This window comes from Cnephaeus nilssonii, assembly GCF_951640355.1.
Source record: "Cnephaeus nilssonii genome assembly, chromosome: X".
Taxonomy (NCBI): Eukaryota; Metazoa; Chordata; class Mammalia; order Chiroptera; family Vespertilionidae; genus Cnephaeus; species Cnephaeus nilssonii.
This window is the reverse complement of record NC_137071.1, coordinates 35,563,152-35,585,470: the sequence shown is the minus strand read 5'-3', so window position 1 is coordinate 35,585,470 and position 22,319 is coordinate 35,563,152. Positions and strand designations below refer to the sequence as shown.

Here is a 22,319-nt window from a genome sequence, read left to right as displayed (position 1 = left end):
GGTCCCAGGTTCAATTCTGGCCAAGGGCACATGTCCGGCTTGTGTGCTCAATCTCCAGTAGGGAGAGTGCAGGAGGCAGCCAATCAATGATTCTTTCTCATTATTGATGTTTCTATCTCCCTCCCCCTCTCCCTTCTTCTCTGAAATTAAAAAAAATTTTTTTTAAATGGGTATTGGTTTTTTTTCAAATCCTTTTTCTGCATCTATTGATATGATCATGTGATTTTTGTCGTTCAATTTGTTTATGTGATGTATCACGTTTATTGATTTGCAAATATTTTACCAGCCTTGCATCCCTGGAATAAATCCCACTTGGTCATGGATTATGATCTTTTTATATATATATATATATATATATTTTATTGATTTTTTACAGAGAGGAAGGGAGAGAGAGTCAGAAACATCGATCAGCTGCCTCCTGCACACCCCCCACTGGGGATGTGCCCGCAACCAAGGCACATGCCCTTGACCGGAATCGAACCTGGGATCCTTCAGTCCGCAGGCCATCGCTCTATCCACTGAGCCAAACCGGTTTCAGCTGAATATGATCTTTTTAGCATATTGCTGAATCTGATTTGCTAATATATGTTGAGTATTTTAGCATCTATGTTCATTAGGGATAATGGCCTGTAATTCTCTTTCTTTGTACTGTCTTTTTCTGGTTTTGGAATTAGAGTAATGCTGGCCTCATAAAAAGAGCTTGGAAGTGTTCCTTCCTCTTGGATTTTTTTGTAATAGTTTGAGGAGTGGTGGTGTTAGTTCTTCTTTGAATGTTTAATAAAATTCCCCTGTGAAGCTGTCTGGACCCGAGCTTTTGTTTGCTGGGAGTTTTTTGATTACTGCTTCTATTTCATCAGTTGTTATTGGCATATTCAGGTTTTCTGATTCTTCCTGATTCAGTTTTGGGAGATTGTATTTTCCTAGGAATTTGTCCATTTCATCCACATTGTCCAGCTTATTGGCATATAGTTGTCCATATATTTCTTTATGATTCTTTGTATTTCTGTGGTGTCAATGGTTACTTCTCTGCTTTCGTTTCTGATTTTATTTATTTGGGTCCTCTCTCTTTGTTTCTTGATGAGTCTGGCTAATGGTTCATCATTCTTGTTTATCCTTCCAAAGAACCAGCTCTTGGTTTCATTGATTTTTTTAGCTTCTGTTATCTATTTCTGCTCTAATCTTTATTATTTCCTTCCTTCTACTTACTCTGGGCTTTTCTTATTCTCTTTCTAGTTCTTTAAGTTGTAGCATTAAGTAGTTTATTGTTAACTTTTCTTGTTTTTTAAGGTAGGCCTGCAGTGCTATGAACTTTCCTCTCAAGACTGCTTCTGCTGTGTCCCAGAGATTTTAGTTTGTTGTGTGTTCATTTTCATTTGTTTCCAGGAAGTTTTTGATTTCTTTCTTGATCTCTTTGGTAACCCATTCATTGTTTAATAACATGCTATTTAGCCTCCATATGCTTAAAAGTTTTTTAGTGATTTTACTGTAGATTTCTAATTTCATTCCACTGTGTTCTGAGAAGATGCTTGATATGATTTCTATCTGCTTGAACTTGTAGAGACTTCTTTTGTGTTCTAACATGTGGTCTCTCTTTCTGAATTATCCATCTGCACTTGAGAAGAATGTATATTCTACTGCTTTGGGGTGAGATATTCTATAAATGTAAATTAAATCCATTTGATCCAGTGTGTCCTTTAGAGTCACTCTTTCCTTGTTAAGTTTTTGTCTGGAAGATCTATAGTGAAGTCAAGTCAGAGCGGTGTTAAAGTCCCCTACTATGACTGTATTATTGTTAAAATACTCTAGAAGTTTTTTTTTAAAATATATTTAGGTGCTCCTATATTGGGTGCATATATGTTTACCAGTGTTATATCCTCTGGTTGTATTGATCCCTTTAGTATTATGTAGTGACCTTTGTTGTCTCTTGTGATGACCTTCATTTTGAAGTCTATTTTATCGGATATGAGTATTGCTACTCCAGCTTTCTTTTTTTCTTTTCCATTTGCATGAAAAAACTTTTTCCGTCCCTTCACCTGTGTGTGTGTCTTTTGATCTGAGGTGGGTCTCTTGTAGATAGCATACAGTTGGGTCATGTTTTTGTATCCATTCAGCTACCCTGTGCCTTTTATTTGGAGCATTGAATACATTTACATTTAGGGTTATTATTATTTTTAAATATATTTTATTGATTTTTTACAGAGAGGAAGAGAGACGGAAAGAGTTAGAAACATTGATAAGAGAGAAACATCAATCAGCTGCCTCTTGCACACCCCCTACTGGGGATGTGCCCGCAACCAAGGTACATGCCCTTGACCAGAATCGAACTCGGGACCTTTGAGTCCGCAGGCCGACGCTCTATCCACTGAGCCAAACCGGTTTCGGCTAGGGTTATTATTGATAGGTACTTATTTATTGCTGTTTTAATTCTGTATGCCTAGGTATCTCTCTTTATTGCTTCTTGTCATTACAGCAGTCCTTTTAGAATTTCTTGTGATGCTGGCGTGGTGGTGATGTACTCCTTGAGCCTTTTTTTTTTTTTTTTTTGTCTGTGAAGCTCTTTATTTGACCGTCTATTTTGAATGATAGCCTTGCTAGATAGAGTAATACTAGTTTCAGATCCTTGCTTTCCATTATTTTGAATATTTCATGCCATACCTTTCTGGCCTGTAGAGCATCTACTGAGAAATCAGGAGTAAGCCTTATGGAAGCTCCTTTGTAGGTAATAGTTTGCTTTTCTCTTTTTGCCTTTAAGTTTCTCTCTTTGTCTTTACTTTTTGACATTTTAATTATGATGTGTTTGGGTGTGGGCCTGTTTGGGTTCTCCTTGCCTGGGGTTCTCTGTGCCTCCTGAACTTGTGTGACTTTTTCCTTTACCAGGTTAGGTAAGTTTTCTGCCATTATTTCTTCAAACATGTTCTGTATCACTTTCTCCCTTTCTGCCTCTTCTGGCACATCTGCTATTCTAATATTGTTATGTTTCATGTTGTCTCACAGCTCCCTTAAGCTGTTGTCCTGTTATTTACTTGTTTTTTCTTTTTGGTTCTCTGATTAATTTTTTTCAGCCCTGTCTTCTAATTTACCAATTCAATCCTTAGCTTCCTGTAATCTGCTGTATATTCCTTTCAATGTGTTTTTTATTTGTGTTATGTCATTCTTTATCTCAGACTGTTCTTTTTTTCATAGTTACTATATCTTTTTCATGCTGTTGATCATCTTTACCATCATTACTCTGAACTCTGTTTCAGATAAATTTCTTATCTCTGCTTCATTTATCTCTTCTTCTGGGGAATTCTCTGGTTCTTTCATTAGTGTTTTTTTTTCTCTTATATTGGCTGCCTGTCTGGGTTTGTGACTATGTATTAGGTATATATGCTATGCTTCTCAATCTTTAGTGCAGGACAATGTTAAATGCTGTTTCTGACTAATTAGATCAGGTAAAGACTCAAAGCCTCCAGACTGATAGGATTAGGACTTGCATTGCCTTCAGTCAAGTGTCCTCAGGTTTGGAGAGAGGTTTTTTTTTCCCAACAGGATGAGGCAGTTGCTTTTGCCTGAAGGCTAATTTTTATTTTTAGTCTCTTAAGTGGCCTCTGGAATCCCGCATGATAGGGCGAGGTGTTTTCTAATAGGGTGGGTCAAGTGTCTTCCCCCCCAGGCAAGACCATCTGTATAGTAAATGTCTGTGTGGGAAAGATGTCCTCCACTGTGTGAGGGAATGACTCAGCACAGGAAACTGGGGTGTCTGCCTTCTGAGCTCTAACCCCAGAGCTCTGAATCCTGGCTTCTCCTCACACAGCTGCAGTCCACTCTGCCATCCCTCTGTCAGAGCACAAGGTGGTGGCTCCACAGGGAATTTTGTGCATTGGCCCTTTAAGAGGGTGCCTAGCCCTAACTGGTTTGTCTCAGTGGATAGAGTGTTGGCCTATGGACTGAAGGGTCCTGGGTCCAATTCTGGTCAAGGGCATGAACCTTGGTTTCAGGCTCGATCCCCAGTAGGGGGCATGCAGGAGGCAGCTGGTGCATGTTCCTCTCTCGATGTTTCTATCCCTTTCCCTTCCTCTCTGTAAAAATCAATAAAATATATATTTTTTAAAAGGTGCCTGAATTTCCTGTCATCTCTCCCTGGCAGACAGCAACTCTGCTGCTTTTCACAGCCATAAGTTATGTGGGTACCCTTCTCAGTTCTGGTGCTCTCTGCTGGGGGCCTCAGCTTAAGGATTAGACCCCAGAGTTCTCAGAGGTAACCCCCCACAGCTGAGATATCTCTTCAGAACTTCAGTTGCTGTCTGTGGGAGCCCAGCCAGCCCTTTCGTGTTTCCATCCCTCCTACCAGTCTCTATGCAGTCTCCACTTTCGGTCCTTGGGTACCAGGTATCAGGTTTCTCTCCAGTGAGTCTTTTGTTGATTATTCAGGAAGTTTTCCTGTATTTTAGTTGTGATACCAGTTTGTTCCTGTGAGCTTGTCCGTGCAGCATCCACTTACTCCTCCACCATTTTTAATCTCCGAGGTGTGTTCAGTTTTTAAATCTAATAACTACTTTTGGGGGATTTGCCCACCTCTTTGGGGTTTTGAATGTGGGTTGTGTACCATATACTGTCTTTGAAGTTTACAGTTAACATGTTTCTCTGCTTCCCTTGCCCATGGAAGACTTCTCTTTGGCTCCTTAAAGTTTGCTGCTTAGATTGCAAGTTCAACAGGCAGGTGATCATGGCAAGTTCTTTTTGGGCCTCTGACAAAGGGAGTGATCAGTGAAGGCCATCACTATCTTGGGTTTTGCAAGGCCAGGTGTTTTTGCTACCTGCTGTCCACAGCCCTCCACTGTTATCAGAATACTTTGCCAATGCACTAATCTCTTTAGAGATAAAATTCATTAGTGTGATACCAAATATTAATTTTCCATTGGAGAAAATACAGTACCATGTCTGAACTAATTATTAATATTTAAAATATTTCATCCCTTAAAAACTCCCTCATTTGCTTTGTTCACATCTTATTCAGTTCCTTTGTTTGGCAGAATCTGCAAAATGTATGTCACCCACTACTGAGCTTGATCAGCCCCTGATGCAATTGTATTAATTTTTTTCTGTTGGTAGTTTGTCTAAAAATGTGTGTAGAAAGCAGGTATTTTATGATAAATTGTTAAGTTGTGCATGCTCTGTGTGGAATTCAGAGAAAAAAACAAAAACAGATTCATTGGTTAACAATGCCAAAATTGCAAGTAACTAGCCATTGTTCAAATAACAGTGGTGCTATTTCTATTTTGTGGCCTTTTAAATTTTTGTTGCCCTAAAATTCAATTTTATTGGGAACACATTTTCTACCTTGCCTTTCTTGGCAGGGCTGTTTTTCTAATTTAAATAGTTTCTAAATAATATTCTGTATTTCAAGAGGGAAAAAAAAGAAAATATACTGTTTGCCTGGATAGTGTGGCTCAGTTGGTTGGAGTGTCGTCCTGTATACCAAAACATGGTGAGTTCGATTCCCAGCCAAGGCACATCCCAGGTTTTGGGTTTGATCCCAGGTTGGGGTGATGTGTGAGGCAACCAATGGTGTCTCTCTCTTTCCCTTCCTCTCTCTAAAATCAATTTAAAAATACACTAATTTCCACATATTTATGAATTTTCCAAATTTCCTTCTGTTACTGATTTCTGGTTTTGGTCCTTTGTAGTTAAAGAATATACTTCATATTATTTGAATCTTTTAAGAATTTTAGTCTTATGGCCTAATATATGGTCAAATCTGGAGAATATTCCATGTCAAAAAAATGTGAATTCTGCTCTAGTTGGGCAGATTGTTCTATGTAAGCCTGTCACTCTAGTTGAGTGATAGTGTTGTTCAAGCCCTCTATTTGCTTAATGAGCTTCTTCTGGTTGTTCTATCCATTATTATAAGTGGAGTATTGAAGTCACCATCTATTATTGTAGAAGTATCTATTTCTCCCTTCAATTCTATTAATATTTGCTTCATATATTTAGGGCAATATTGTTAGGTGCATGTCTGTCTATCATTATTATATTATCTTGATAGACTGACCCTTTTATCAATACATAATGTCGTTTCTTTTGTCTTGTAACAATTTTTTACTTTAAGTCTATTTTGTCTGATATTAGTATAGCTACCCCAGCTCCCTTTGGTTACTATTTACATGGAACATCATTTTCTATCCTTTCATTTTTTTACCTATTTGTGTCTTTGCATCTGAAGTGAGTCTCATAGACAGCCTATAGTTGGGTTGTGGGGTTTTTAAAAATCCATATTACCATTCTATGCCTTTTAATTAGATAGTTTAATCCATTCAGATTTAAGTAGTGACAAGGAAGGACTACTGCTACTTTGTTGTTTTCTATATGTCACACATACTTTGTTCTTCATTTCCTCCATTACTGCTCTCATTTTTGTGCTTACTTGATTTTGGGAGTATCATTTTTATTCCCTTCTCATTTCCTTTTCTGTATATTTTTACATTATGTTCTTAGTGGCTGTCCTGAAAACTACAATATCTATAACGATCTAGTGTGACATAATGCCAACTTAACTTCAATAGTATATAAAAACTTTGATTCTCTATAGTTCCATCCTTCCCCTTGTATTTATTTTTTTTAACCCAAACTTTTTTTTCTTTTCTTTTTATCTAGAGGCCCAGTGCACGAAAATTTGTGCACTGGGTGTGGGGAGGGGTGTCCCTCAGCCTGGACTGCGCCCTCTTGCAATCCGGGACCCCTTGGGGGATGTCTGACTGATGGCTTAGGCCTGCTCCCCAGGGGATCGGACCTAAGTTGGCAGTCAGACATCCCTCTGGCAGCCCGGAAGCCACCACTGCTACACTTGCAGCTGTCACCCGGCTTGTGACTGAGCAGAGCTCCCCTTGTGGGAGTGCCCTGACCACCAGGGGGCAGCTCCTGCACTGAGCGTCTGCCCCCTGGTGGTCAGTGCACTTCATAGCAACCGGTTGTTCCACAGTTAGGGTCAATTTGCATATTACCCTTTATTATATAGGCTTGATTTCAGAGAAGGGAGAGGGAGAGATAGAAACATCAATGATGAGAGAGAATCATCAATTGGCTGCCTCCTACAGGCTCCCTACTGGGGATTGAGCCTGAAACCTGGGCATGCGCCTTGATGGGGAATGAACCATGATAGGTCGACACTCAACCACTGAGCGACACTGGCCAGGACAGTATTTGTCTTTTATGACTGCCTTATTTCACTTAGCATAATGTCCAAAAAAGGTTTATCTGTGTTATGTGTCAGACTTTCCTTCCTTTTCAAGTCTGAATAATATTATTGTATGTATATACCACATTTTGTTTTTTTATTCACCCATCCATGAACACTTGGTTGCTTCTACTTTTTGACTAGTGGGAATAATGCTGCTATAGATATAGGTGTATAACTATCTCTTTGAGGTTCTGCTTCTAATTCTTTTGGATATGTACCCAGAAGTGGGAATTGCTGTATCATATGGTACTTCTATTTTTAATTTCTTGAGGAACCTCCATACTGTTTTCTGTAGTGGTGCACCATTTCAGATTTCTACTACCCAACAGTATACAAGGTTACCAATTTCTCTACATCCTTGCCAACACTTACTTCCTGTTGTGTGTGGGTTTTTTTTATAGTAGTTATCCTAGTGGTTGTGAGGTGGTATCTCATTGTGGATTTGATTTGCATTTCTCTTATGACAGTCATTGGTATTTTTCCCCATAATTACACCCAGGAAAAGTTGAGAACACAGAGTGAAAGGGATGTACAAGACACAAAATTCTAAAGAGTAATCTCTAGGCTACTGTTCCTGCCTCTCTTCTGAATAAAAGCCTTTTGACGTCCCCAATTAAATTCCACTTTCACGGTTTAAAGAGAGTCAGACTAGAAACTCCTCCCTTCTGAAGCCTGCATCAGTCCCTGTTGGGTAATGCTTCTCTCATTAGGACCCTTCTCCCAGCAATCTAGATGCGAGGAAGCAATCAAGGTAAACTAACTATGGTTTCCATGTCTTTAGGGGATAATTTATATTTTTAAGTGAAACCTAATCCATAGGGAATTTGCAGTAAATGTGAAACCTGTAGGCATTCCTTGGAATAACTTTCAGTAAATTGTTTCCCCTCTCTAGGGCAGGTTTTATTTAGGAGTCAAAATGAAGGGGCTGATTAAATAGTATCAAGGTCCCTTTGGTTTTAACTTTCTATAACATTAAAATATGTAATAGTAATAGCATACTATTATAGTTTTTGATCTTATCCTTTTTTAAAAAATTATCTTTATTACTGAGAGTATTACAGATGTTCTCCCCCCTTTTTCCCCTCTTAATTTTATCCTTGCTTACAATTTGTCAGAACCCATTTAAATCAAGATGTGGTATTAATATATTGGTTTCAAGTGTATCTTTTCTAAAACATATTTCAATGCATATTATTAAACAATTTACAGTAATAATGGCCTCCACAAGCATTTCAGCTTCCTCATAAATCTGACTATAAAACATCCTACATTTCAATTGATTTAATTCAACACCAAACCTGAAAATCACCAATGATATCTATTCAAAATTTAAATACATCTTTAATATTTTGCATCACAGAACATCAGTGTTAGAAGGAACACTGGAGTGATTTAGTCCACTGCACTCACATTAAAATAAATAGGTCCAGGGAGGTTCAAGTGATTTGCCTATGGTCACATACCTAGACAGAAACAGAGTAAAGACTAAAAGTTATTTAAAAGCCAGGTCTATTTACTTCCTGTCCAGTGTTTCTACTCCATGTTTGCAAATGTACTGTTGTCCAGTACCATATAACTTGATAATCTGTCTGGGTAACTGTTTCCAATCAATTATTTAGTACCAAAAGGGAATTAACTAGTCACAGTGTTCACTGACTGGGACAAAGATCAACCACTGAAAACAGCTCTTCATCTACTTATCTTGGCTGTTTTGACTAATCTAATGGTTGACAACACTAATGAAGGATAACATATGGAATCCTGGAAGAATGCAACTCAACCTAGAATTTCCTTCGGCCATCAAATTCACTGTCATTAGGACAATAAGAAAGTTAATTATATTTTCAAAATGGTATATCATAATATTACAATACTAGTAGTTTAGAGTTTTAAATTCACCCCTCTTTCGATGTTAATAAAAAACTCAGAATTTAGATTGTAAAAGTTTATTGATATGGTCAAAAAGCAAACAGCCAGACATTTGGTTATCTTTGCCACTACAATGTGTCATTTTGAATATTATTTTTTAAATGTATAACAAATAATATTGAAACCATTACTAGAAAAGTAAAGAGTCTAAGGCACTTCAGATGAAAGCTAATTTCAAAAATTTCACAAAGTTAACACTATTCTAAGTGTAGTAAACCTGCTTTCTACAGATTTTAGCCAGAATGCAACTTTTCTCCTTACAGAAAAAGAATGTGCTCTTAAGGGAGATAAAACAAATGCAACAAAACTGTCATTATTTCAATGCTCATGGCAAAGTATCTGGAGCTATACAGATTACATGGCAGTAGTAATTTCCTGGTCAGTCTATACAAATCAGGGCATCTTAATACAAGTCTCATAGGAATCACAGCATGAATTTATTTGGCCTGAGACAAGTACAAGAACAGCAGATAAGGTATCCAGAGTCACAAAATTTATAGGGGAGTAACTAACAAAAAGTGGCTCCATTAAAGAGTATATCCCTCCACCTACCAAATCTAATAAAAAACACAAAAAGACCCTACATAAAACATTTCTTCTTACAGAATTATATCCATCTCTTTCTGCAAACCTCTATTATATAAGACTTCTAGATCACATGAAAGGCTTATTAGATAGTAAATAGTAGAAGGCAGTCACAGTATTATTTTGATTCAATACTTCTCAAGTTTCTTTAAAATTTTTTCTCCATCGTAATTCTCATATTTCCATAATGTCATTTCAGTATACTGTTTATAACTAAGGGAAGATTATAGCTAGATATAATGATAACAATCAACTTTCATTCTTCAAAGAAATTTCTTTAGCACATATGGTTATTTCCACTGACAAAAAAAAGACAAAATTCAAACAAAACACTTTTAAATGTTTACTTTGTTTCTCCACTTAAAGTGGAGAATAAAGGCTACAATAATAGGAAAAAACAGAATAGCTTTCAAGAAACATTTACTTTCTATTCACAGGCAATAACAATTATTTCCTAACCTTCTTTTCCTAACCTAGGAGACTTCTTTTCCTAAACACAAGGATTATTAAAATATTTTGTAACTGTAATACAGTAATCAAATTAACCAGATAAGTCTATTTTTTTTTCTCTTAGGTACAAATGAAATAAGTGACAATCTCAAATTTGCAAACATTTTAGACCATTTTTAAGTTACATTGATTTTTAGCACTAAGCTACATTTTTATTATAGAGTGGGCTACCTTAAATAAAACTAGGGAGACAGAATGAACCTGAAATCTTTCCAAATACAAGGTATTTTCTTCCATACTTATGCAGAAATCATAATCCTGTAGAGATAATTTTTTAAACATCTACAGCCACCAGGAAGCATAGACAGTCAGCACTGTATTTCAATAGGAAAGATGGAGGAGGAAGACTGGCTAGTACTTCTTTTTCTAAAAGCTAGACATGTACTCTGAAGAATGGTATTCTGTTTTCAGAAGATCACATAGCACATATGACTTCTCTGCCCGAAAGGAAAGATGTGCAAAAGTATACACATCCATGCAAAAATGGAAAAGCTAACATTGGATTCCTGATGCAGTTATCTATAACAGGCATATGAAGGAACACCTGGTCAGAACCAACCCCCCACTACCATCTTTGGATAAGATAAAATCATTTGGCCAAAAGTTAACTAAAGCAGTTTTGAACCTTGTTCTAATTAAGATGGAGTCATAGTTTTGAAATTTTCATGAAATTCTTAGTACTACTAAATTAAAGGTTCCATAAAGTTCACTGAGAAGGGAAGGTAAAGAGGAAAATTGTATCCAAATACTTCATGATTATGATAGGAAATTGCTGTTAAGGCACTACACATCTTCTTTGGTTAAATGATTAACTAAATCACTTAAAAAAAAAGAGGTAATACAAAATACACAAATTGCATTCTTCTTTTCATACACACACCTTTTTCATTTTTCAATTTCCATTACTCCAGTGTCTATATATCTCTGGGATCCTTTTTAGCTCATCAGAAAGCTGAAACAAAAATATATACCAATCTTTTAGTCTCTGAAAGAAAAGTAGGCTTTAAATAGCTTGATTTTAACATAGCAAAGAATGTTAGGATGAATGTATAATAACTTTGAGTATCGATAACAAAAAGTGAGAAACCCTGAGATACTGAAGTAGTCTTAGGAGAAAATGTAATAGATATAACTTCAAGTTAAAATATCTCCTGAAGAGCCCAGCTGGCATGGCTCAGTGGTTGAGCATCGACCTATGAACCAGAAGGTCACAGCTCAATCTCCAGTGTGGGGCGTGTAAACCCCAGTGTGGGGTGTGCAGAAGGCAGCCGACTGGTGATTCTCTCTCATCATTGATGTTTCTATCTCTCTCCCCCTCCCTGAATTCAATAAAAATATTTTTAAAAATATCTCCTGAAGATAGACACCAATTAATAATTGAATTAATCATAATGATCAAATAAGTAACAAAAGTCCCAGCAAAATTACCCTTGTATCCCAGTTAGTATTCTACAGAAGAGAAGTTATTTTAAAATATACTTACACAGAACAATGAAAGTATAAAGTTGGTAAGTTATAAGTCAAGAATCAAAGACCTAGTAGGTTTTAGTCTTAAATAAGTTTGCAAGAAAAAAATGCAAGATTAATTTATGTTGTTCACTGATTAAAAGGCATCTAAGAATGTCACAATATAATGAATCAACTAGGGAGTTGTTCAAAATTATATACTAAAAAGTTGTGTTAAAATATAAAGATTGAATTTAGGTTTAAAAATATCATTGGATATACTTTACCTTTAGTGTTCATAATCATTTATACAACAGGAAAATGTTGTATTAAAAGACTAGGAATTATAGTAATTGGCACTCAGGTTATAAAATTAAACTAAATTATAACAACTCCAATTATGTAGGTACATTTCTCTTGGCTATTAACAGAGTAAAATTGAGAACTTATAACCAGGAGAGTAATTTCCTTCCTGAGCCTGAGAGATCTCTATGAACATTTCAAGATGTTCTTACACACTTTCGTACACTGTCTACAAACTGGATTTTCATCAAATGTTCTGTTTATGGCATAAAGAGCCTTGAAAAGTAGAGGTAAAAAGTCATCAAAAACATTTAAAAATAATTATCCCCTTGCCCTGGCCGGTTTTGCTCATTGCTTAGAGCCGTGGTCAGCAAACTGCGGCTCGCGAGCCACATGCGGCTCTTTGGCCCCTTGAGTGTGGCTCTTCCACAAAATACCATGGCCTGGGCGAGTCTATTTTGAAGAAGTGGCGTTAGAAGAAGTTTAAAAAATTTGGCTCTCAGAAGAAATTTCAATCGTTGTACTGTTGATATTTGGCTCTGTTGACTAATGAGTTTGCCGACCACTGGCTTAGAGCATCAGCTCTCAGATCGAAGGACTGCAGGTTTGATTCCTGGTTAAGGGCATGTACCTTGGTTGCATGTGGGAGGCAACTAATTGATGTTGTCTCTTTCTCTCTCCTCCTCCTCCTCCCTCCCTTCAACTCTCTCTAAAAAATATCCTCGGGTAAAGATTTAAAAAATAGTAATAATTTCCCCCTCAAGAGGTAGTATTGCATGCACACAAGGAATTGTGTAGGTAGATATAATATAAAATGTTCTAATTATTTTGTTTTATAGATTTCTAGATTAAATTAGGTGATGTTAGAATAACCCTGAAAGATGCTCCTGAGAAATCAAATACCATTGTCCATTATATAATTAAACTAATTTTATATGATATGTACCAAAATTAAATTAAAGCCTATCTTTTTGCTTTACAAGCTAGAAGCAAAAAAAAAAAAAAGTATTATAAAGCAACATAAGCTCTAATCTTTTTAAAAAATATATATTTTATTGATTTTTTACAGAGAGGAAGAGAGAGGGATAGAGAGTTAGAAACATTGATGAGAGAGAAACATCGATCAGCTGCCTCTTGCACACCCCCTAGTGGGGATGTGCCCGCAACCAAGGTACATGCCCTTGACCGGAATTGAACCTGGGACCCTTGAGTCCGCAGGCCGACACTCTATCCACTGAGCCAAACCGGTTTCGGCCATAAGCTCTAATCTTTGTAAATATAGGTAATCACTATATAAATCATACCTATATGGATATCCATGATATTTAGATCTGAAAATAGAGAGCAACCAACTGAAGAATAATACAACGAGTCCAATACCAGCCACACACATTACTGTAGAAAAACAAAAGCAGAGTAAAATGAGCATGTTAAGAAGTGTAATGACAAACCAGGGCATACATTTTAGTCTACATTTTCAAGAGTGAAAAAACAAGAGCTATAACTTATTGGTAAATCTCAACTTTCCATCCCCATTCTTTTCTCTTCAGGATTCTGCCTTCCCCTTTAATTTGTTCCATTACAATATACTAGAGTAGCTTCATTTACATAATTGTGCAATTTAATTGTATGAATTAATGAATTCCTTTAATGCCATGATAATCAAGAATTTAGTGTTAAAAAGTTTTATTAACAAGAAAATTACTTATTAAACTCATTTTCAACCCTTAAATATGGGTTTATTGATAAATATTGACTTAAAGACATCTGATCACATTGTAACAATCTCATTTGAAAGTACCCATGCATAAGTAACTATACTGCCTGCATAAGGAACTTATTCAACTTGGATGCCTCATTTAAATGAGGGTGGGGAAACCCTGATTCCTAATCATAGCTCTTTGCATTAATCTCATATGCTCTGGTTTAGCATAGCAGTTAATGACTTTAACTCCAGATACTGATCCCACAATACTCAAGTATGATTCCCATAACTTGAGACTCTTTGAGTCCCTGGACTAAGACTGGCTATGAAGCATAAAGGTAGGGATGTGGGAAAGCATGTGTGCTACAGCAGTGGAAGCTTGAGTGAAATATACTTATTGGCCAATACTAAAAACAAACTTTAGTTTTCTTATATTAGAACAATTCTTTTTCCCTTTTTAATTTCCACACAATATGATTAGGGGTTAAATGTAAAAGTTAAACATATGTAAAATACATATAACAGCTGATTCTATTATATTTTCAAAGTGTGTATACATTTTTTGGGACACCATATATATATATATATATATATATATATATATATATATATAGTATCACTCTATACATTGTATCCTACTTTTTTCACAGAACATATCTAAAAGTACTTAGGGCAGTTCCTGGTACACTGTAAGTGCTAATGAAATTTTTATTATTATTTGTGATTATTTCATTAGGTTAGAATCTTAGAAGTAGATCAAATTGTGATTATTTTAATGTCTCCAAATGTTTTACAACTTAAATTCATGCCAGCAGTGTAGCACCAAGATGGCTTTTTTCCAGTAATGAATACTGAAATAGGCAATTTTTAAAAAGTCAAGCAATTAAAAGATGTATATTAACTGAATAAAAAATTGATATATTAGTTATATTTTCTTAATATGTAAAAATTCACTTTAATGTAGCAAATTTTAAATCCAATGTCATCATCATTTTTTAGAAGAAAAAGTAAATAGATTTAGCTAAGTTAATTTTGATGGCATTTAACTTTTAACCATAAAAGGAAAACTCGCACTTAAACTGATTTCATGTAAATAAAATAAAACTATATTGTTAGCATTTCTTTGCAACAAATACCAATGTGTGAATATTCTAATATATAAAAAGTCCATGCAAACCAATAGGAAAAGGACTAAGACTCTAATAGATAAATGGCAAAAGACAAAAAGATGATTTACAGAAAGAAAAGCACAAATAGCTAATAAGCATTTAGGAAAATATTCAATTTCACTAATAACCAATGAAGTACAATATAATATAACATCTGCCCCTTATCTGATTAGACAATAAACACACATGTACACATGCTTTGTTAAGGAGGTTACCTAATGCTGATAAAGTTATAGTGAAAGAAGTATTCCTAATTACCACTAGTAGGAATCTAAATTATTGTAACATTTGGGAAAAGAAGTTGGCATCATCAGTTTAAAACATCAAGAGAACTGAAACTACTCATACACAGAACTACACAGTCATTCTACTTCTAGGAATCTACCTTAAGCTATTGTGGGGTTTTTTAGTTTTTATTTTAATTTTAGGGTGAAATTGGACAACTTGAACAAAAAGGTTTCAGGTGTGGGTTTCTATGTTACAAGATCTGTATATTGCACCATGTGCTCACCACCCAAAGTCAAATCTTCTCTTGTCACATATATTAGAATCCCTTTCTCCCCTTACCTTAAGATATTAATATGAAATGAGGATAAAGCTTAATATACCATGATACTCACTAAAGAAGACTTTATAATAATGAAAGAAAAAAAACTAAATGTAAGCAAAAAATCAGAATGGTTAAGTAAATTACAGTATAAAGTATAAATTTAAAATTATGTAGAGGAAAATATTTATTAGTGAATTATTTAACTCCAGTTAAAAAGGGGGAGTACAAGACTCAAAATTTGATACTACAACTTAAAAGATGTTTTACAAATGGATAGAACTATATTACAACATTAAAATTACTTGTTTTTATTGGTGGAAAAATGGATAACTCTCTGCCCAAATGTTTCATACTCCTATTTCACCCCACATTTTCTATAATTACTTTTAAAATAGTAAAGAAGTAAAATAACATACTTATAAAGAAGAGGGAAAGTGATTAGAGGACATGCTTTTTTCCTGGATTAAAGGCAGATTGGCATATGATATGACTTACTCTTTCGCTTTCCAATATCCATGTCAGATGTAGCAGCTTCACATAAAAGTACCATCCCTAAGGTAACCCCACCATCTTAAAAACTGTTTAAGGAGCAATTCACATAGATACAAAAGGCATACCACTTTAAAGAAAATTATAATAAATATATAAATCTATATTTAATTACATAATACTGTAAATAACTAAACTTGTGTCTACACAGCATAAATATTTACTGTGAAGATATAATAAAAGCATTTAGGTTGAACTATTACTTTATTCTTAAAAATAAAAATTGGTATTTTAAACAAATGTACACTATAACTCATAGATGAACTATGAGTTTTCCTGAAATTTTACTTTGATATAACATTCCTGGAAAGTCTTCCAACTTTTGCTTCAACTTCATACACATTTTAAAATATTACCCAGCTGGCATGGCTCAGTGGTTGAGCATCAACCTATGAACCAGGAAGTCATGGTTCGATTTCCAGTTAGGGCATATGCCTGGGTTGCAGGCTCAATCCCCAGAGTGGGGTGTGCAGGAAGCAGCTGATCAATGATTTTCTCTCAACATTGATGTTTCTCTCTCTCTCTCTCCCTCTCCCTTCCTCTATGAAATCAATAAAAATATTTAAAAAATAAATAAAATATCAAATAGACATTTGAGTAATATTTCAACCACCCTCCAAAGAACACATTTAAAATACACACAATTTAGAGAATAGCAACTGATTTTTATTTGAAAAAGAACTTCTCAAAAATTCTCCAGAATTGCAACAATTAGCCTTTAAAGTAAAAATTACTAACTAATTTTGTCCTATTCTAATAAAAAAAGAAAATCCTACATACCATGACTTCACTTTTAGTCTGCTTAATATAGAAGCTACATAGCCCTAGCTGGTTTGGCTCGGTGGATAGAGCGTCAGTCTGCGGACTGAAGGGTCCCTGGTTCGATTCTGGTCAAGGGCATGTACCTTGGTTGTGGGCACATCCCCAGTGGGGGGTGTGCAGGAGGCAGCTGATCAATGTTTCTCTATCATTGATGTTTCTGGCTCTCTATCCCTCTCCCTTCCTCTCTGTAAAAAATCAATAAAATATATTTAAAAAATATAGAAGCTACATAAATACAAAATAGGCATTTCCAGCAAATAGGTAACATATGGCATGGTTGAATGCTAAAATAAACAAAATTGAATTTAAAACTAATATAATGTATTCTAGTAGAAAACAGAGATACATCCTGCAGTTTGGTTAATACAAACAGCAAGTAAAAATACCCAAATTAATTATGCATACATGCATGCACACTGTATGCTCCGCATGTGATTATACTTAAAGCAGAAAGGGAAATAAAAGTGTTCAGATAAGGCCTAAATTAATAACTGGCTCTCGAATTTGTCTATTCATCCCTTCATTACTATCTTGTGCTTTCTCTTCCATAGCCTCTTGTTAGGACTGATGTCTATTCATCACATTTTTAGTTGCTTGGCTAAGTCTTCTTCTACAGATATTATTTTTTTCTTATTGAGGTTCTTTATATCCTGGTTTGTATAAAGATTGATCATTTCTATAGGCTTTGGTTACAGGGTACTTTAATTAATGGTTGACACTTTTGTATTTGAAAAGGTTAGGGCCTTGCCTTATTTTCTTATTTCTCTGTGATTCCCATGCACTTTTGTATCTTTGAAGGCCATATAATGATATAGACAATGCTTATAATGCATTAAGAAACCAAACTACAGTTAAAGTATGTCTTTTTTTAAAAAATGTTTTCATAGATTTTTTTTTTTAAGAGGGAGAAGAAGGGGAAGGGGTAGATATAATCATCAATGAGAGAGAACATCTATGAAGGAGAACATTGATTGGCTGCCTCCTGCATGCCCCCTATCAGGGATTGAACCTGAAACCTGGGCATGTACCCAGAACGGGAATAGAACCAGTGACCTCTTGCTGCATGGGTCAATGTTCAACCACTGAGCAACACTGGCTGGGCTAAAGTATGTCTCTAAGTATAAAAAAGAACCCCTCCCTCCCACCCATCATTGTAAAAATACAAAGAATATGAGCAAAGAATGCAAGAAGATATGCAAAAAATAAATACATAGTTTAATAATAGTGTTTTAGATTACAGGTGAAAAAATTCCATATTGCTACCTTATTATTTTTTTCAAGTATAACTATTATTATGATTAATATCATAAGCGATAGGTAAAGACAATTTTAAAAAGTCATTTCTGAGTTCAGAACAACCTATAGTTATAGACCTTGTTTATGTCTTAGTACAGCTTCTACTTTATTTAATTTAAATATATTTAATGTATGAGTGTATTTATGTAAAGTTAAAAAATTAGGTAAAACTAATTCATGGTGTTAACAATTAGAATAGTAGTTAACTTTGGGCAGAAAGGGAATGATCAGGAGGGGTGATGAGATGGAAAGATACTCTGGGATGTGAGTAAAATTTTATTTCTTCATCTGGGTGCTTGTTACACAGTTGTGTTCACTTCATGAAAATTCGTCAAACTGTACACTTATGAATTGTAAACTTTTCTGCATGAATACAATACTTCAAATTTAAAAGTTTAAAATATAATTTTAAAACTTGCTCAGTAGAACAGGCAAATCATCATACAATTTGCTTTATTAATCATGCAACAAATTGTAGAATATTAAAAACTAGTAGCCCATTGTGTGATATCACGCGCAGTAGGCCACCCACTGCTTCCGCAGGAGCCGCCAGGAGCGGCGCTGCTTCCGTGGGAGGCAGGCCCACCGTTTCCTCTCCGAGCCTGCGCTCAGCCGTGGAGGCTGCGAGCCGGCCCCCCTGTTCCCCAGAGGCCCTGGCCACTCCGCGCCTGCTGCCCAGAGGCCCTCGGCAGAACGGTTGCCTTATCGCCACGGCGATGAAGCAAGCATTCCGCCAGGCTGCTCACGCTGCACGCTCTCAGCGGCTGCCCCCCCAGGACTGGGGGACTCCGGCGGGGCTGAGGAGACTGCGCACCGCTATCTTGTGGCCATGGGCGCCACCATCTTTGTGATGGGAGTCATGGTTAATTTGCATACTACCCTTTTATTAGATAGGATGATGAGTAGGTGGATATTTTCCAAAATCATTACTACTTAGTAATAGTCTCATTATATTAATTCTTATCAATATTAAAAAAAATTCTTATCAAACTTTGAGTTACAGTAAAAAAAGGGGGGGTAAGTATAATACAAAGTTCCCTACATCTAACAAAATTAGCTTTATTAATTATCTCACCATTATACCTAGTACACAGTACTTAAGGTATACATCTACTTGTTCCAGTACAAGCTCCTTAGACAAATCATGCATTCACAGCATTTAGCAAATAATCACTCAGAAGATATCATCTTCCCAATAACTACCAACAAAGCAAAAACAAAGTAGAGAAAAAAATTTCACCCTGAAAAAAAAATCCTCATTTTGCATACTAATAACCAAATTTATAAGAAATTCTATATTCTAACAGGCTTACAATATGTTTCAAATGTATGTGAGATCTTAAACTGTTGAACCTTTAGGCAGAAGGAAAAAGTAAGAAAATTTTAGTTTCTTAAACTTATATGATTATATTTTATATTTTAGGACAAAGCTAAAAAACCAACAAACTGGAAATCAATTAATTAACACATGCTACAATTTTAACTGCCCTTCTGCTCCACTATTCAATTTTAAAATATAATTAATTAAGGCCATTTCCAGATACCGAAAATTTTCCATGGTTAATCTACCAAATCATAAATGAACATTTTCAACATAAATTTTGAAATAATTTAAAATAAAGAAGAGAAAGACAAATACTATATGATCTCTGATTGTGGAATCTCTCTATATATATCTCTATCTCTAGCTCTATATCCAACCAAGCTTTTGGATATAGAGAATAGATTGGTGGTTGCCAAAGGCAAGGGGTAGAAAGTGGGAGAAATGGGTAAACTGTTTGTTGTTTGTTTTTCAGTTTAAATAAATTGAAAATAAATAAATTTTAGAATTGGAGAAAAAACATGAAGTTAAGGTAATATATTTTTTTCAATCTTCTTTCTCATCAGTGGGACTTATTACATATTATACTTTTCAGCTCACCATTCCATGGCTTAATAGATGAAGTCTTCTGACTACAGACTGAACTTTAAGCAGGTAAATTTATTTTCCATATTACATAATACTGTTTTAAGAAAATATAATTTCCCCAAATGTTCTCCAAAAAAAAAAAGACTTAAATCCCCCCCCCCCCAGAATGTTTTCCTTAAAATATCTCTATTAAATCACTGACATAGCCCTAACCAGTTTGGCTCAGTGGATTGAGCATCGGCCTACGGACTGAAGGGTCCTGGGTTTGATTCCAGTCAAGGGCACATGCCCAGGTTGTGGGCTCAATCCCCAGTGGGGCGTGTGCAGGAGGCAGCTGATCAATGATTCTCTCTCATTAATGTTTCTCTCTCTCCCTCTCCCTTCCTCTCTGAAATCAATAAAAATATACTTAAAAAAAATCACTGACATAATAAAATTGGGAAAGATTTACAAGGGTAGGCAAAAGTAGGTTTACAGTTGTATGTGAAACACAGTTTATTCTTATATTATTATTTATTAATTATTGTATTTATCATGAACAACTATAAACCTACTTTTGCCCACCCCTATACATGAACATTTACTAAAGGTGGTATTTCCAGGGGTTTTAACTTTTTTCTTTTTTTAATAGATTTTATTGACTTTTTACAGAGAGGAAGGGAGAGGGATAGAGAGTTAGAAACATTGATGAGAGAGAAACATCAATCAGCTGCCTCCTGCACAACCCCTACTGGGGATGTGCCTGCAACCAAGATACATGCCCTTGACCGGAATTGAACCAGGGATCCTTCAGTCTCCAGGCCAATGCTCTATCCACTGAGCCAAACCGGCTAGGGCTGATTTTTTTTCTTTATATAGTACTTAAACTACTGGTTTCTTACTGAATGAAGAACACTGTTCTCTGAAATCATACATTGATTCATATTAAACATTTCATTCCTGCCTGGAGGATCAAAGTCCCTCAATTTCCAAGTATAATTTTTTTTGGTTAAAATATATTTTTATTGATTTCAGAGAGGAAGGGAGAGGGAGAGAGAAACATCAATGATGGGAGTGAATCATTGACTGGCTGCCTCCTGTATGCCCCCTACTGGGGATCGAGCTTGCACATTCTGACCTGGAATTGAACCGTGATCTCCTAGTTCATAGGTCGATGCTCAACCACTGAGCCAAGCCAGCTGGGCTACAAGTAAAATTTTTAACTAGCCTCAATTTACAACCAAAGTACAGAGCTTCAAATAATGAGTTCTGAAGACAACAATCCCATGTTTATCTAAAATTTGTAGTTTCCAGGAAACAGAACCCTGTCCACTTCACAGTCCCAACCTGAGGCTGACCCCTTTACACTTAGCCAGGTATTGCTTTGAGCTTATCAAGACATTGTTTCATCTAGATTTCACCTAAGCCCCACCCCTTGCCCAAATCCTAGAACCCTATCTTTCCTAAGGTAAGATGTCCCTTGGTTCCCCTGACATGCAATCTACCTTATAGCAAGAGCCAATAAACCTGGCTTTATCAGACTGCAGGTTTGTCCCTGGTGGTCTTCAGTTGATTAGGCTAAAGATAGATGATATAGTAATATGATTACAAAGATATTATGACTTGAATTAATAAGAGAGTAGCCTCAACCAAACTGTAGAGAGAATACCATAATGTGAGAAAAAAGACCAAAACACAGCACCAAGGACTTATTATAAAGAGGATACTGAATAGAAGAACAATATGTGTTTCAGCTACAAACTGGGCTTGACTGCTTCCATGGATATAATTCTGGGAGGAAAAAAGAGACAAAATTAAGTCTTTAAATATACATTTAATATTGGTATCCTAATCCTAAAATGGGCTATTTTCAAACTGTATAAAATTGATTCACCTTATGTATGTAAGCATTAGGTCTGTGGCATTCATCATAAATAAAAGCTATTTCTGTGTTATTTAAAATTTTTATCTTTTCATTGTACTTATACTATCTTTTCAACAACAGAATCATAAGAAAACTAGTATTTCCGTATATAAAACCATGAGGTACATAATGTAAGCTCCATGATGATAGGGATCATATTTTTCTTGTTTATCACTATATCTAATAATATATAGCACAGTGCCTAGAAACAGTAGAGGCTCAAGTACTTGATCAAATATTGTATTTAGCTGAAGGTTGACTTTCATTCTTAGCTAGATTATTCAAAAGGACACACCAAATAGCATAAGGAACTTTTAAGAACACTGCATCTTCTTTTTAGCAACTGAAGCTCGTAAACAGAAAGACTGAAAATCCAGAACTAAATCTAGTTCTCTCATATGCTGACACTGGTCTCACAGGCTAA

General features: G+C 35.6%; 1 protein-coding gene across 1 annotated transcript in view; it reads right to left on the bottom strand.

The window, feature by feature from the left end:
* Positions 1-9,143: 9,143 nt before the first annotated feature.
* MAGT1 (magnesium transporter 1) overlaps positions 9,144-22,319 on the bottom strand; it is a 48,610-nt gene continuing 35,434 nt past the window's right edge. The window contains exons 7-10 of the mRNA XM_079765354.1: positions 21,699-21,762; positions 15,912-15,986; positions 13,297-13,387; positions 9,144-11,195 (exon numbers count right to left, since the gene is read on the bottom strand). Of these exons, the coding sequence (XP_079621480.1) occupies positions 11,180-11,195; positions 13,297-13,387; positions 15,912-15,986; positions 21,699-21,762 (246 nt within the window). The 3' untranslated portion in view covers positions 9,144-11,179. The remainder of the gene's footprint in view (positions 11,196-13,296; positions 13,388-15,911; positions 15,987-21,698; positions 21,763-22,319) is intronic.